This window comes from Drosophila ananassae, chromosome 3R, assembly GCF_017639315.1.
Source record: "Drosophila ananassae strain 14024-0371.13 chromosome 3R, ASM1763931v2, whole genome shotgun sequence".
NCBI classification, from domain to species: domain Eukaryota; kingdom Metazoa; phylum Arthropoda; class Insecta; order Diptera; family Drosophilidae; genus Drosophila; species Drosophila ananassae.
The window spans coordinates 23,451,971-23,466,719 of NC_057930.1; the positions used below are offsets into that span (position 1 = coordinate 23,451,971).

The following is a 14,749-nucleotide window of genomic DNA, read 5'->3' on the forward strand; positions in this document are numbered from 1 at the left end:
GGTTTATATCTTTTTTTTTTTTGGGTTGGGAGGGCGAAGGAGCAGAGCGAACAGCTGGATGGCAAGGGTCGTTTGAAGAGTTTTAATAGATTATTATTTATATTTTAAATAAATAAACTAGTAATGGGTTATGGATGTTAAATATAAAGACATTTTAAATATATTTTATGAAAATAATGTATCTGAAAATTAAAAAGTATCTGATGGCTAAAGTAGCTATTGCAGTTAAGTAGTTATTGAAACACCTTTAAAGTATCTATTTTACCTTAAAACTTTTCTTTAAATAAATAAATATTAAAGTAATAAAATAGTAGTAAGGTATAAAGTAATGGTAATAGAATTGATGTAATCTTATTAGTAAAATATTATCCGAAAGCAGAAAACTTTATTTTAATAATTAACAACCTTTAAGACTAAAATACACTCCATACCCTTGAACCCTACGATTACCGGATACAAAATATCTAAATAAATAACTTCGATTAGATAGATTAACTTAATTAAGATGAAAAAAAATACATAGTGACCCTGAAACGCATCGTGATTTGGGATCTTTGGCTGATGAAATGCACAAATGAACAGAAAACGATCCAATCTGGCCAAATGAAATGCACTTCCGCGCTTACAACACCGCCTTTGACTTTCAAATTTTTGTCATCGCTTTGTTGTGGTATTATTATGGTATCATTGTCTTGGCCATCTAATGGTAGCCGTTAATAGTTAACCACGTGAAGTATTTTTGCCAAATGGGCTCGACCAGAGACAGTTAATGGCCGAGATGACGCGATGATATGGAACCGGATTGGCAGTGACTAAAGAGGAAAAATCGGGGCTATTGCTAACAATAAGTCTTGCAAATGTTAGGACAAGACTTTTTAATAGATAATTAACAAGCATTTTATTTAAATTTTCTTCTTCGTCGTTTGACATTTTTTTTCACTTTTGTCCAGCGATTGTTATTTTCGGTGGTATGATAGTTATATAAACATAAATCTCGGCCTCAACCACTCTACCAAAAACTTTAAACTTGCTGCCACTGCACATTTTCACACATAGCCGGATTTTTTTTTTTTGTTCAGTCTTTAATTTATTTATTGTAGTTGGGGGGGGGCCTACGCGACGATCTGAGATTCGGGGCTCATTGAGATTTTGTTAAAGCGCAGCCAGTTCATTTGTCGATTCGAATGTCAGCGGTTCACAAGTGCGGAGCTTAACGGAGCGACTAACTATCGATTATCCTTACTGATCGCGTTTGAAGTTTATACTGTCCAGTATCCTGCCCATCGAGAGTCATGGATTTCGATGAGTTTCGCGAATTTGGCCACGCCTCCATCGAATTCATAATCAACTATCTGAGCAGCATTCGCGACAGGTGTGTGCTGTGTTTGTGTGTGTGTGTGTGGGGAGTGTGATTCTTGAGATCCTTGAAGGACACCGTCTTATAAATTGTGTCTGTCAATTGTAGAAACGTCCTGCCCAGCGTTGTGCCCTACGAGGTTTTCAATCAGCTTCCCAAGGAAATTCCCGAGAAACCGGAACACTGGCGGGAAGTTCTCAAGGACCTGGATCAAATTATCCTGCCTGGCCTTACCCATTGGCAGTCGCCGTATTTTAATGCCTTTTACCCGTCCTCCTCATCGGCGGGATCCATAATTGGAGAGCTCCTGATCGCAGGAATAGGAGTCCTTGGATTCAGTTGGGTGAGTTTTGGGCATAAGATATAGCTATAGACTGTTATAAGACTAATGAATACAATTTTTTAAGAAAATATAAGTTCAAAAACGACCATAAACTACTTAAGAAGTATAGATCATTAAAGAGTCTTCATTAAAGACATAAGAACTAAAACTATCTTCTAATCATTTCCCTGAAAGGTAAGCTGGAGCTTAATGAACCAGAAACCAAAAGCTAAAACGATTCAGTTAAGAGAGAGAGCCAAGTTAAAAAAGCCCAAGAGAGCTGGGAACAAGAAAAAACGTCAACAAACTAGGTGGGAACAGTTTGCAGGCCGATATGATATGTTTTTTTGGTAACAAAATCTATCCCTGATTATAACTTTTATTAGTATTGTGTTAAAATCGAAGAACTTGGTTCCTGATGTATCTGATAGATTGATAACCACTTAATGACCATTGGGAAAATTGCTAACTAATTGTATTTCTATAATCGTGCGGCAAGAATTTTACAATCCCTATAAATCAAGCCACAGATACACGTTTCGTTCCCTAATCTTACCGATTTGATACGGTTTGAGTCCCACTGTGCAGAACAATCAGTGTTGGCTTTTAATTATTATTGTTTTATTATTATTATTATAAATATTTTATTAATAAATTAAATTAATTATTATATAAATAAAATCTTGAGTTAGAAATGATTAAAAGTTGAAGTTATTCATTAGGATATTTTAGCTTAAAAACTAAAAATTATTATGGATTAATTAATCTGATTAGATGATTAGAAATTTAAGATTTTAAACTGTATTATTTAGCTTTGTCATTAAGATTAGATATTAAAGGGTACAATACTTCAAAAATTAATCTATACCTTTGATAAGAGGAAAAAAAACCCAGCCAAGCTGCCAACACTCACTGATGGTCCAGAGAAGGTGGTCGGACACCGGCAACATCGTCTATAAAAGCAGGTCAGCACCGGCGATCGGTTTCAGAGTGAACCTCACCTGGACAGAGAAGCGTCAACGGAGCAACTTGGGCCTCGAGCTGGACAAACAAACCGAAAACGGAAAAAGTTTAAACAAAACAAACAGAACGTGAAAAGTGCAAATAGAAACCAACAAACGACATTGTATTGATCGCGGAATGGATGCCAAGGAGTTTCGGGAATTTGGCAAAGCAGCAGTCGATTTTGTGGCCGACTACTTGGAGAATATCCGCGATGATGACGTGCTGCCCTCCGTAGAGCCGGGCTATCTCCTGGACCTCCTGCCCAAGGAGATGCCGGAGCAACCAGAATCGTGGAAGGAAGTTCTCGGGGACATCAATCGCGTGATTAAGCCGGGTCTAACCCACTGGCAGTCCCCCAATATGCACGCCTACTACCCCACCAGTACCTCGTATCCCTCCATAGTGGGTGAGATGCTGGCCAGTGGGTTCGGCATCATTGGATTCAGCTGGGTAGGTGCTGGTGCTGGTCATTTTTTGGCCAGACAGGTGAAATCTCGTTGTGGGCCATTGTTTGGGCCAACTGAATGGACGCCCATTGTGCGGAGTGGGTGAAAGTGAGACTCAGAACCCGACAAACTGGTTGCGCCTGCAATCGAAGAGAGTTTTCACATAATCGATCGTTGTTTATAACATAAATATTATTATTATTATGATAATACCCCTTCACTGGTTTAGACAATGACCTTTTATTCATCTTTAGGAGTATTTTTTATTCAAAACTATTGTCATTTTCTTTAAAAAGTTAAAGAAATACATAAACTTTAATGAGTAATTCAATCGATTACAATCTAAAGAACAATTAAACTTCTCTAATCATCTTTAAACTAAAACTTGCAGATCATTGCCAAATAAAAAGCTCATATTTTGTTGATCATGTTAGTAAAAACTATTAATAGTTCCACAGAATTGATAAAAAATTACGTGAATTGCATAGCAAGACCTCTATCACCAGGGATTGATAAGCCAATCTCCCCTAATTTAGCAAATTTCACTTTAATCATAAAATCAAGATAACCCCTTGGAGTCGATTGAGAAGTGCTATAAATTTTATTTAATTGATTATTTTTAAGCCTAGCTAAGTGGTCTGAATTTTAAATATTAAATCAAGACTAGTTTTTAAAAAAAGATTTCCTATCTTTGATTTGAAACCCATTTTAAGAAACTTTTCCTTTTATTTCTTTACAGATTTGCAGCCCCGCCTGCACAGAGCTCGAAGTGGTGGTCATGGATTGGTTGGCAAAGTTTTTGAAGCTGCCAGAACACTTCCAGCATGCCAGCGAGGGTCCTGGCGGTGGTGTCATCCAGGGATCCGCCAGTGAGGCTGTTTTGGTGGCTGTGCTGGCCGCCAGGGAGCAAGCAGTGGTCAGCTACAAGGAGTCGCATCCGGAGCTGAGTGAGAGCGAGATTCGGGGGCGTCTGGTGGCCTACTCCTCCGATCAGAGCAACAGCTGCATTGAGAAGGCCGGTGTCCTGGCCGCCATGCCCATTAGACTCCTGGCGGCTGGAGAGGACTTTGTGCTGAGGGGTGAGACCCTTAAGGCGGCAATTGAAGAGGATGTGGCAGCGGGCAGGATACCAGTGATTTGCATTGCTACCTTGGGCACCACTGGCACCTGTGCCTACGATGACATTGAATCCTTGTCGGCAGTCTGCGAGAAGCATAAGGTGTGGCTTCATGTGGATGCCGCATACGCCGGCGGTGGCTTTGCCTTGGAGGAGTACTCCGAGCTGCGAAAGGGTCTGGATCGGGTGGATTCTCTCAACTTCAACCTGCACAAGTTCATGCTGGTGAACTTCGACTGCTCAGCCATGTGGCTGCGGGATGCCAACAAGGTGGTCGATAGCTTCAACGTGGACCGCATCTATCTGAAACACAAGCACGAGGGTCAGTCTCAGATTCCCGACTTCCGTCACTGGCAGATTCCCCTGGGTCGCCGCTTCCGTGCTCTGAAAGTCTGGATCACATTCCGCACCCTGGGCGCCGAAGGATTGCGCAACCATGTCCGCAAACACATCGAACTGGCCAAGCAATTCGAGGATTTGGTCGTCAAGGACAGTCGCTTTGAGATCGTGGCCCCTCGAGCTTTGGGCTTGGTTTGCTTCCGACCCAAAGGCGATAACGAGATCACCTCCCAGCTGCTGCATCGCATCATGGAGCGCAAGAAGATCTACATGGTGAAGGCGGAGCATGCGGGTCGCCAGTTCCTGCGATTCGTTGTATGCGGCATGGATACGAAACCCGAGGATATTGAGTTCGCCTGGGCGGAGATTGAGTCTCAGCTTACGGGATTGCTGGAGGAGCAAGCCTTGGCCTCCCGGAAGGCAGGAAATGTGGCGGACCTGACGCAGCACTTCCAGATCCACCTGACCACCGATAATGTCGAAAAGTCTCAGTGAGAGGAGCGGAATACTCCCATTCGCTTGGAAATAACTATTTATGTTTAGGTTGTCGTTAGTTTGCATTGTAGTATTTACTTGAACACATTTTTAATAAATAAATAGACAAAGAAATATATTTACCTCTTCTACTCTTATTATTTTAACAAAAGTCAAATCAATAAAATCAAAGTTTGAATAATTTCCCGCCATTAGTAAAACCGTATTTTAAAAAATTCCCAAATGTCCCAATTGATCTAAATCCCATCTCTGTCGATAGCTCTTCGAAAAACATCGATATACCTTTTGTCACCTCTATATTTAACAACCAAATTTCAAAAGCTCAATAATTGCAAAACATATTTAATATTTAAAGCAATATATATTTTATTTCCAATTTCTAAGCAAAATCCACATCACGATATAAATATATATTACACAAAGTATATCGATATATTGATATGTTGATATATTATCAACAATTCTACTCTACATCACACTACTTTCAAAAACACAACATTCTGGGCATTTTTCAAATTCAACGCTTACGAAACTCAACGATACAAATTCACAGTGCCGCTTGCCATGCACTAGTCTAAACTACGGGCCAAAGCCAAGTCGATCGGATGCAGATGCCAGCGAAAAAATGCGTCCACCACTGAATCCCAAACCCGCTTTTGTAACCTGCACCCACAAATTGGCCAGCAGGCGCAGCTACAAGGTTCCCCCTGACCACCGACGTCTGGATGTGGAGGCAGCACGCCAGAATGCCCGGGTAGTGGTTATTGGCGCAGGATTATCAGGACTGTCGGCCGCACAGCACTTGCTATGCCATGGCTTCCGTCGCACCGTCGTCCTTGAGGCCACCGACCGCTACGGCGGCAGAATAAACTCCCAGAAATTTGGCGACACCTATTGCGAGCTGGGCGCCAAGTGGGTACGCATCGATGGATCGCAGGACTCCATGTATGAGCTGCTGCGCAACACTGAGGGTCTGGTCAAGCAGATAAAGCAGATTACGGAGCGACCCACCTACGTCCAGGCACAGGAAATGGGCCACAACCAAATAAGGCCAGACATGGTGGACCTCATAGACACTCTCTTCCGCCAGCTCTGCAAGGGATTTAAGCTCTCTGAGACGGTGAAACGGGGAACGGATCTGCCCTCGCTTGACAATGTAATGAGTTATTTCAAGACGGAAAGCGACCGCCTTATTGCCTCCACTTTTAAGCAGCCGGAGGAGCAGCAGGCGGCTCGCGAAATCTTTCAGTCCCTTTTCAATGAATTTAGCAGCGTCCTGGGCAGCTGCCTGGAGTACGTGAATATCGAGCACATCACAAAGTGCCCAGTGCAGCCAGACCAGCGACCCTTGTATGTGCCCACTGGCCTGGACAATGTGGTGGAGGAGTTGTCCCAGAAACTGGACAAAGATCAATTGCAGACTGGCAAGCCCGTTGGTCAGATTCAGTGGACTCCATCACAGCTACAGAGTGTGGGCTGTTTGGATGGAAGCCTTTACAGTGCGGATCACATTATATGCACCCTTCCGCTGGGTGTTCTCAAGAATTTTGCCGGCATACTGTTCCGTCCGACACTCCCACTGGACAAAATGCTGGCTATCAGCAATCTTGGCTTTGGCAATCCGCTAAAGATCTACCTCTCCTACAAGAAGCCCATTGGACGGTGGCTGAGAGGCAGACTGCGTCCTCTGGGTGCGCTTCTGCAACCAGCAGTGAACCCTCAGCAAGTGGAACGCAACTGGACCCAGCAGGTGGTGGAGATCAGCCAAGTGCCCACCAGCGAGCACGTTCTGGAGGTGCACGTGGGCGGCGGTTACTACGATGAAATCGAGAAGCTGCCCGAGGACAAGTTGCTGGACCAGATTACCGACCTGCTGAGGCGCTGCATTAGCAGTCGCGTGATACCCTATCCCCAGGGCCTGCTCCGATCCAGTTGGAGCACATCGGCATGCTATCTGGGCGGTCGTCCCTTCTTCTCGACCACCAGCAGTGCCCGCGATGTCCAACGATTGGCTGCTCCGTTGGGCGAGCAATCACCGAGTCTGCTCTTCGCTGGGGATGCCACCGCCTTGCGCGGCTTCGGAACCATAGATGCCGCCCGCTCCAGCGGTATCCGTGAGGCACAGCGGATCATCGACTACTACAACCATAGCAGTATGCAGTGCAATTAGTCCTTAATATCCTGGCACCCAAAATTGGCAATAAGACGGTACAAAAACATCTCCTAGTCAAAAAATTTGTTGCAAACAATTGTTTTGTAGTTTTAAGCAAATACACATATATATTTTAATTAGACGTAGCATGTTAACAATAAAGACATTAACAACAACAACAATATAATGAGAGGATACTATAGAGCTAAGGGGTCAATGGGAGGTCCTTTTCGAGGCCTCCACATTTTTTGTTGCGATGTAAATTCCCTAAACATGTCGCGATTCCAAATACTTCTAGAGTCTGTTCCGGTTTCAGAATATGTTTGATATTTTTGTTAACTTTTTATCTTATTTGTTTTTTAATTTAAAAACAAATTATAGAATATCTTCATTATTGGTCCATTGTTTTCCTTTCATATGTTTGTTTTAAATTTAAAATGAGGTTTGTTTTTTAATGAAAATATGAAATTGCTCTTAAAATATAACAATCATATTCCTCAATACTTAAAAATATGTTAAATGAATGAATATGTTCCTTAAATCATTTTCTTTTTTAGCTTTAGGATCATCTAAAATATTCTCTTAAATTCGAAATATTTAAAATCCGGAACAGACCCTTTATTGTTATCCTTTACTGCTCTTGTTCCATTTCATCGGCAGCGGCGCTCACCTCCTTCCAGGAGTACTCCATGTCCTCGGACTTGGTAAAGCGCGAGCACACGGCCATCCGGAGGAAGTAAACATCCTTGATCTTGGCCGGAACCATGTGAATATTGCCACGTCCGTTGATCCTCTTGAGGAGAGCCTCGTTGCGCTCGTTGTTGCCCTTCAGCCGGAAGCAGACCAGACCCATGTTGACCTCGGCGGCCAGCTCGAATCTGGAGTCTGCCACGCAGAGATCACCAAACTGCTTGGCAAAGTTGCAGTGCCTGCGGATGTGGGCCTGGAGGTTCTCCACTCCGTACAAACGGAGGACGAACCAAAGCTTCAAGGCGCGGAAACGACGTCCCAAGGGAATCTGCCAATGGCGATAGTCCGGAGCAGAGCCCTGCATGTCGTGTTTCAAGTACAAGGGATCCACGTTGAAGGCATTCACCACCCAGCTGGGGTCCTTGAGCCACATGGCCGAGCAGTCGAAGTTCACCAGCATCCACTTGTGTGGGTTGAAGTTGAAAGAGTCTGCGAACTCAATGCCCTTCATCAGGTGGCGGTACTCCGGGCAAATGAACGCCGAGCCGGCGTAGGCGGCATCCACATGGATCCAGACCTTGTGCTTGTTTCCAACAGGTCCACACTCATCCAGGTAATCGAAAGCACAGGAGTTGGTGGTGCCGAGGGTCACCACAGCGTAGAATGGAATCAAACCATCAGCCAGATCCTGTTGGATGGCTTTCTCCAGGGCATCACCGCGCATCCTGTGGTTCTCCGAGGGCACGGATCGCAGCTTGACACCGCCAAGGAGTCCAGCACGCTCCACAGAGGAGTGAGCCTGGTCGGAACAGTAGCCCACCAGCTTGCCAATAATGGTGTGCTCATCCCACTCCGGATGCTGGGCTTTGACCTCCTGAACTTTCTTGGCCTTGGCTCCGAGAAGAGCCACCAATGTGGACTCACTGGCGGTGCCCTGGATGACACCGCCTCCCTTGCCGCCGGAGCAGGCCAGGAACTCTTTTGGCAGATCCAGCATCTTGCCCAGCCAGTCCATCATGACGACCTCCAGTTCGGTGCAGGCGGGACTGGCTATCCAGGTGAACCCGATACAGGCAATGGCTCCACTCAGCATGTCGGCCACAATCGCCGGATAAGAGTTGGCCGTGGGGAAATAGGCATGGAACTTGGGACTATGCCAGTGAGTCACTCCCGGCATGATGACCCGTTCAATGTCCTGCATCACATCCTGCCAGTTCTCTGGTTTTTCTGGGGCAGCATCCGGGATGAGTGGCTTCAGATAACCGGGCTTCACTTCCGGCAGAACGCGTCTGAAACGAAGGGATAATTGCTTTAACTTTGGTTGTATTATACACATTGTATCGTCCTTTCAGGACGAGCTTCTGGCTAATTGAATTGGCAACTTAGTTACCCCACACAAGTCATCCCAAGAAAGGACAACATTCCGCACTTGTTGCAAAGTGGGGTGGCAGAAAAAAATCAATAGCAATTTGTAGCAAAGTGTTGATGGAAAAGGAGTGGCAGGACTTTAGTTTTCTCTTCTGGTTTAATAAGCTTAACTAGTAATTAGAAATTTTTAATATTTTATAATTGATTTAACTTTGATTTTATCCCTAAACTTTTATCAATAAATTTGTATTTCCCCAAATAAAAACTATTTATTTATCCTTAATGGGTATTCATTGTATTCCAATTAAAAATATGTTGTATAAACTACTCAGATTTATCTTTTCTTGACTTGTATTGCCCGTTAGAATTGGCCAAGAACAATGAAATAACCGTCGCTATTGCCCCAAGGCGTTTCAACAATTATAACTACAGAAAAAATAAAAATCGACCTTGACACGCCAAGCATTTGAAACCTTTTTAATGCCGCAATAATTAATTACCTTTAGGCTTTATTACACAAAAAAAATGGTAAAAAAAAAACTATGAAAGTGTTTTGAAGTAGAGTAAGTGGGAAGGTCGGTAGTAGCTTAAAAATATATATATTTAAAAAAAAAAACAAAGCAAAGGTTCGATCGGAGAGACTTTCCCGTGACTAATACGGCGGCGTGTGCGAAATGTCATTCACTTGCCCGGAATCGAACAGAACGAACTTTCAAATCAAACAACTCGGAGGTCAACAGATTCCATATAAATAAAATCTATATGTATCGAATGTGACAAATTAAATTTAATTCAAGCTAATTGAGAGGCATACTCATTCAACTCTTACCTTTCGCGTATGTTCTCCAGATATTCGGCAATAAAATCCACCATTGTTTTGGCAAAATCTTTGAACTCAGGGGCCTCCATATCGATCTTTAAAAAGGTGGATAGAGTAAAGAAAATAAATTAGGATAGTTGTTTTTTTGTGGATTAGGTTAAAGCACATACCGAGACCTTGGGATCCAGTTTATCTTCCATAGTGTTAGCTTTACCATTACCGTTAGTTTGTTTAACTTGGTTAGTGTTATGAATGGGTATTTTGCTCATTTTGCTTTTATTTTTTTTAAATAAAATGGAGTGCAATTTGAGTGAGAATTTTGAAAAAAATGTGCTGTGGTAGTAGCTAGTTTTATTAGCTAATGATGTGAATATTTATAGATAATGCTAATCAGTGGCAGCTGCGGTTCTCCAGCCCCAACACTTTACACTGGACCACAAAAATCATAAATATTAAAATAGCGATTAGATCGTAAATGTTATTTTCGATTTGGTTGCACGCTTGCTTTAAGTATAGCTCCAAAATATATATTTATATGGTAATTAGAATTTAAGGTGTATTTTTGCATTAATTAGTTAGTTAGTGGATTTTTTCAATTCACTTTTTTTTAAGCACGTAAACTAGTTGGCATTGAGATACCGACTTGTTTCCAGCAAACAATATACAGAAACTTCACAAGCATGCAGACCAAATAGACCAAAATGTAGTTGGTTGGCAAAGAATTTTTATCTGAACTTAAAATTAAAATCAATTCGAGGTTAAATGTCTAATTAAAGATAGTACCAGCCCACATTACGTATACGCAGTGTTGGCCCCGAATTCAACAACCAACATGCAGTTGGCCAAGCACTTTGTATTTTTTTAAGACCTTATATACACACGCGTACCACTCACCGTGCACTTTAGTTAACTGCTTTTAATTATTTGCACTTGTCAAGCTTTGTTTCCGTTCCGAACTAAATCTTTTCTCAGCTCTGACTTTGCTTTCTGATGAGCGATATAGCTTTTTTTGCTTTTTGAGGGAGCTGTTGGATGCTCGGCGTTCGCCTGTTAACTGGGCGCTGCTCGCTCTTGGCCCAGGCTTTTAAAGCTCGGCATTTCGCAGGACCGGTTCGCACCGCTGAACTTCGGTTTTGGCTGTTTTTTAAAAATAAATTCTGCACTTGCTCGGATTTCGGATCATTTTCACTGATTTGTGTGCGTTCTTAGCGGTGATTTTGTTACTTTTTTGGAAGTTCAATTAATCTGAGAGTGACTCGACAACCTGAATTGGCAAACAATATCTTTTTTATATCTTTAAAACATTTTTAAAGCAAGTAAAGTTGAGCTTCTAATACAGATCTTTTGTTAATATATTTTATTATAATTATCTGAATAAATAAAGAGAGATAATTGTTACATCATGTTGTTTAATATTTTTATGTATAATTACCTATTGATTTGAAATTATGCCCTTCTCTTTTTATTAATTAAGACCTTTAAAAACAAATACTTTTTTATATAATTTTAACAATCTCTGGCTCTCTGATCTATTTCTTTTTGAAGGGAAATGATTTATATTTTTCAAAGTCTTGACTTAGGTAGCTAAAATGAGAATCTTATTCTATCCTTATCGCTAGACCAAAGAAGGATTTTACCTAAGGAGTGATAGGATGTTTCAAACACATATAATCCTAATCTCTCCTTACAGATTAGAGTTTTTAGAGATAACTACAAGGAAACAGTACTTATAGTCTTATAATAATCTCTTGCTATTTAAAATAATATTAACAATAATTTATACCTTTTCTTTTTAACTTTTTTTACTCGTTTTTTAAATTAAAATACATTTCTTAAATCAGAAAACATGTAAAAAAAAAAAAATTGTAAACTTAAAACCATAAAACCCGATCGTGAAGAATTCTTCTCACGTTCGTGCGAAGCCTGATCTTGTTTCTCCAAACAAGAGAGAGGTGTGTACATAAGTGCCTCCAGGAATCCCCCATCATGAGTCACAAAATCCAGGGATTTTCTTGAGCTAAATGAGAAGAGAAAAAAAATCACGCTAAAAAAGATAAACAAATCAAAAATTCATAGAAAAAAAAACAAGAAACTAATCGTTGAGCGAATGGCACACTTTATGGAATCTGCGGAACAGGTTTTTAGAGCATCGTGTGTGACGTTGATTTTTGAATTTCCCCCGAACCGCTCATGTCATCCGCCTAATGTGACGTCAAAAAGTGTGTCCTCTCTCTAGCTCTCACTTTCCATTCTAGGAAGGAATGGGGGTTGGTGCAGGTCCTCCATCCTGGAGGGTGGCCAACTGTTGCTGCTGAATGGGGGTGTGAGTGTGTGTGGAGAGAGTAGAGAAAAGTGTGTGCCTGACATTTCAACGAAGCCACTTTGGCAAATCACTTGACTGAATCAACAGATTTATATGCCATGCCAACGGCTCTGCTTTCGATTGTAATGCCTTGGTCCAGGCCCCTTATCCTCGCCCATGGCACATGCCCCCAAGCCACCCACCCATATTATGCTCCTTTACGGGTGGCTGGAGTCTGGGTCGATTGGGGCGAAGAATACTACAATTTGATTTATGGCTGACTTGAGTTGCAAAAAGGCATAGAAAAGACTTTGGCATTCATGGGGGTCGTCAGTCGATGGCGCCTTTAAGTGCGGGGAGATTGCATAAGTAGGAGTCGGAAATCAACATCAATGGAGATAAACGATGGAATATGTTTAAGGGTTTCTGATTTGCAAGCTACAGAAAATTATAAAAGCTGACTTTCATAGAATGCTTAATAATTCTAATTAATTAGAAGATAGAAACTGGTTTGGCAATTGTTACATAATTTAATTAAGACTGATAGTTCCAGTTCCATAGACCAAGAAATAAAGTTTAAAATTGAATTTTAAAACCAACTTATATAGGATTTAATATTTATTGTTTGTTCACATAATCAAATTTTCTTGTTTTCTGCGCATATATTGTCGACTGGAATCTACGCAGCCAGATGCATATGATATTATGGACCAATTCAGCTGGAAGTGCACCCGAACGACCCAGAGGGGGAACAACAAAAGTTGAGCCGCAACCCGGGTGCACTTACTTTGTGACCAAGGTTCGACGTGGTCGGTATGAAAATGGAAAAACCACTTATATGAGACAAATTTTGGTTGTTTCGCTTCATTTTCTCCAGTCAGTCGGGGCGAACGCGTTACAGTAGTGCATATTTCAGCAGAAACAAAATCGAAAAGTACTTAGTAAATGCTACAGGTAGTTACAACTTAACAAAACTAAGCGCACGTATCTATCTACTGTGCGATGGTCGAGGGCAGGTTGAGCAGCGTGCTCTGGCCACTGGGCAAGTAGGCAACGCCACGCGACCTGGATAGCTGGTAGGCGATATCCTCAGCGGCTTCAATACGACGCAGCTCCACCAGACCATCACCAGCCTCACCGAAGGACTTGGCCAACAGATCGGCAGCGGCGGCATCACCCTCGGCCGAAATAATGGAAGCCAGCTTCTGTTGCTCTGCCTTCTCCACGACGAAGCGGGCCTTCTCGGCCTCCTGCTGGGCCACCTGCTTCATTTCGACGGCTTGCGTAAACTCCCTACCAAAGGTCAAGTGTGTAAGTGAGATGTCGTCGAGAATAAAGCCGAACTGCTTAGCACGGACAGTCAGCTCCTGAGACACACGCTGAGAAACCATCTGTAAGTTGGACATGATTAGTATTTAAGTCTTTGATTCCTTATGAAGTCGATGCCCACCTCACGCTGTGTAATCAGCTCGCCGGCATCGAATTGGGCAACCACAGCCTTGAGCACCTCAGGAGCAATGGAGGGCAGGACACGCTCGTCGTAGTCCTGACCCAGAATAGTGTAGATCTTGGGCAGCTGGTCGGGAATGGGACGGTAGAGGATACGCAGCGTAATGTTGACATTCTGCAGATCCTTGCTGCCCGTAATCACCGGCACGTTGCGGGGCTGAGAACGGATGTCGAAGATAATGGGTCGCTGCACCCATGGGATGAAGAAGTGGGTGCCCTCGCCGACGACGTGCTCCTTGATGCCGGTGAAGCGATCGAAGATGACAGCCCGATGGCCTCCCTCCACATTATATAATGCAGAATTCACAACGCCTCCCAACACGGCAACGCCAAGGCCCAACTGACCGATGCGATTGAAGAACTGAGCAGCCATTGTCTGTGGTGGATAAAACAAAGAAAATGATATATTAGTACGCTAACACCTATATCTATAACATGTAAATAAAAAGCCGACTGGATTACAATATTTCACCAGCTTTTTAGGTTAGGCCGTCACTCTTGGCCGACAACGTGCTGTTTGTGTGTTTTTAATACACTTAGCAACTTCATTTCAATTAAAGGCCACTAATATCCTCAATCACTTACTTTTTAAAGCTTTTTATTGTTAAAACTCTTAAATTATTGTGCAATTGCCCTTTGAAACGAACAAAACACGAAATCCAACCGCACGGTGTATGTCGAAAGTTTTCCAACACTGGTAGCTCGCCACTCTGGTCAAGTGCCGGTTTAGCGGAAAACTATTTATTTAGCTTGAAATTATTATTTTTCCAATATTCTATTAATCTATCTATTAATTATAGATTTTAGCACCTTTCTTGGAAACTACT

At 42.4% G+C, this 14,749-nt stretch overlaps 4 protein-coding genes across 6 annotated transcripts; 2 read left to right on the forward strand and 2 right to left on the reverse strand.

Annotated features, from left to right (window-relative positions):
- The first annotated feature begins 1,156 nt into the window (after positions 1-1,156).
- Positions 1,157-5,199, forward strand: LOC6497523 (3,4-dihydroxyphenylacetaldehyde synthase 2). Of its 2 annotated transcripts, XM_014906233.3 has the most exons (3): positions 1,157-1,372; positions 1,466-1,700; positions 3,870-5,199. In XM_014906233.3, exons 1-3 carry the CDS (start codon positions 1,293-1,295, stop codon positions 5,079-5,081), a joined length of 1,527 nt encoding a protein of 508 aa, XP_014761719.1. In that variant the 5' UTR covers positions 1,157-1,292; the 3' UTR covers positions 5,082-5,199. The 2 variants fall into 2 exon arrangements, with proteins under 2 accessions (XP_014761719.1, XP_001961911.1); XM_001961875.4 differs by lacking the exons at positions 1,157-1,372; positions 1,466-1,700 and adding an exon at positions 2,639-3,134.
- Positions 5,200-5,528: 329 nt separating this feature from the next.
- Positions 5,529-7,415, forward strand: LOC6497524 (protein anon-37Cs). Its single transcript, XM_001961874.4, has one exon. It carries the CDS (start codon positions 5,707-5,709, stop codon positions 7,249-7,251), a length of 1,545 nt encoding a protein of 514 aa, XP_001961910.1. The 5' UTR covers positions 5,529-5,706; the 3' UTR covers positions 7,252-7,415.
- Positions 7,334-11,191, reverse strand: LOC6498023 (aromatic-L-amino-acid decarboxylase). Of its 2 annotated transcripts, XM_032451410.2 has the most exons (4): positions 11,006-11,191; positions 10,282-10,384; positions 10,121-10,206; positions 7,334-9,212 (listed from the first exon to the last, which is right to left on the reverse strand). In XM_032451410.2, exons 2-4 carry the CDS (start codon positions 10,378-10,380, stop codon positions 7,865-7,867), a joined length of 1,533 nt encoding a protein of 510 aa, XP_032307301.1. In that variant the 5' UTR covers positions 10,381-10,384; positions 11,006-11,191; the 3' UTR covers positions 7,334-7,864. The 2 variants fall into 2 exon arrangements, with proteins under 2 accessions (XP_032307301.1, XP_014761932.1); XM_014906446.3 differs by lacking the exon at positions 10,282-10,384 and having other exon boundaries at positions 11,006-11,190.
- A 1,827-nt stretch (positions 11,192-13,018) lies between these two features.
- Positions 13,019-14,634, reverse strand: LOC6498022 (protein l(2)37Cc). Its single transcript, XM_014906445.3, has 3 exons — positions 14,508-14,634; positions 13,864-14,298; positions 13,019-13,804 (listed from the first exon to the last, which is right to left on the reverse strand). Exons 2-3 carry the CDS (start codon positions 14,293-14,295, stop codon positions 13,406-13,408), a joined length of 831 nt encoding a protein of 276 aa, XP_014761931.1. The 5' UTR covers positions 14,296-14,298; positions 14,508-14,634; the 3' UTR covers positions 13,019-13,405.
- Positions 14,635-14,749: the final 115 nt, after the last annotated feature.

Coding starts and splice junctions, on each gene's coding strand:
- LOC6497523 (XM_014906233.3), top strand. CDS start 1,293: ATGGATTTCGATGAGTTTCGCGAATTTGGCCACGCCTCCATCGAATTC. Junction 1,373..1,465: donor CTGAGCAGCATTCGCGACAG/GTGTGTGCTGTG, acceptor TGTCAATTGTAG/AAACGTCCTGCCCAGCGTTG. Junction 1,701..3,869: donor GAGTCCTTGGATTCAGTTGG/GTGAGTTTTGGG, acceptor ATTTCTTTACAG/ATTTGCAGCCCCGCCTGCAC.
- LOC6497524 (XM_001961874.4), top strand. CDS start 5,707: ATGCGTCCACCACTGAATCCCAAACCCGCTTTTGTAACCTGCACCCAC.
- LOC6498023 (XM_032451410.2), bottom strand. CDS start 10,380: ATGAGCAAAATACCCATTCATAACACTAACCAAGTTAAACAAACTAAC. Junction 10,207..10,281: donor AACTGGATCCCAAGGTCTCG/GTATGTGCTTTA, acceptor ACCTTTTTAAAG/ATCGATATGGAGGCCCCTGA. Junction 9,213..10,120: donor CTGGAGAACATACGCGAAAG/GTAAGAGTTGAA, acceptor CCTTCGTTTCAG/ACGCGTTCTGCCGGAAGTGA.
- LOC6498022 (XM_014906445.3), bottom strand. CDS start 14,295: ATGGCTGCTCAGTTCTTCAATCGCATCGGTCAGTTGGGCCTTGGCGTT. Junction 13,805..13,863: donor AGCTGATTACACAGCGTGAG/GTGGGCATCGAC, acceptor TCCAACTTACAG/ATGGTTTCTCAGCGTGTGTC.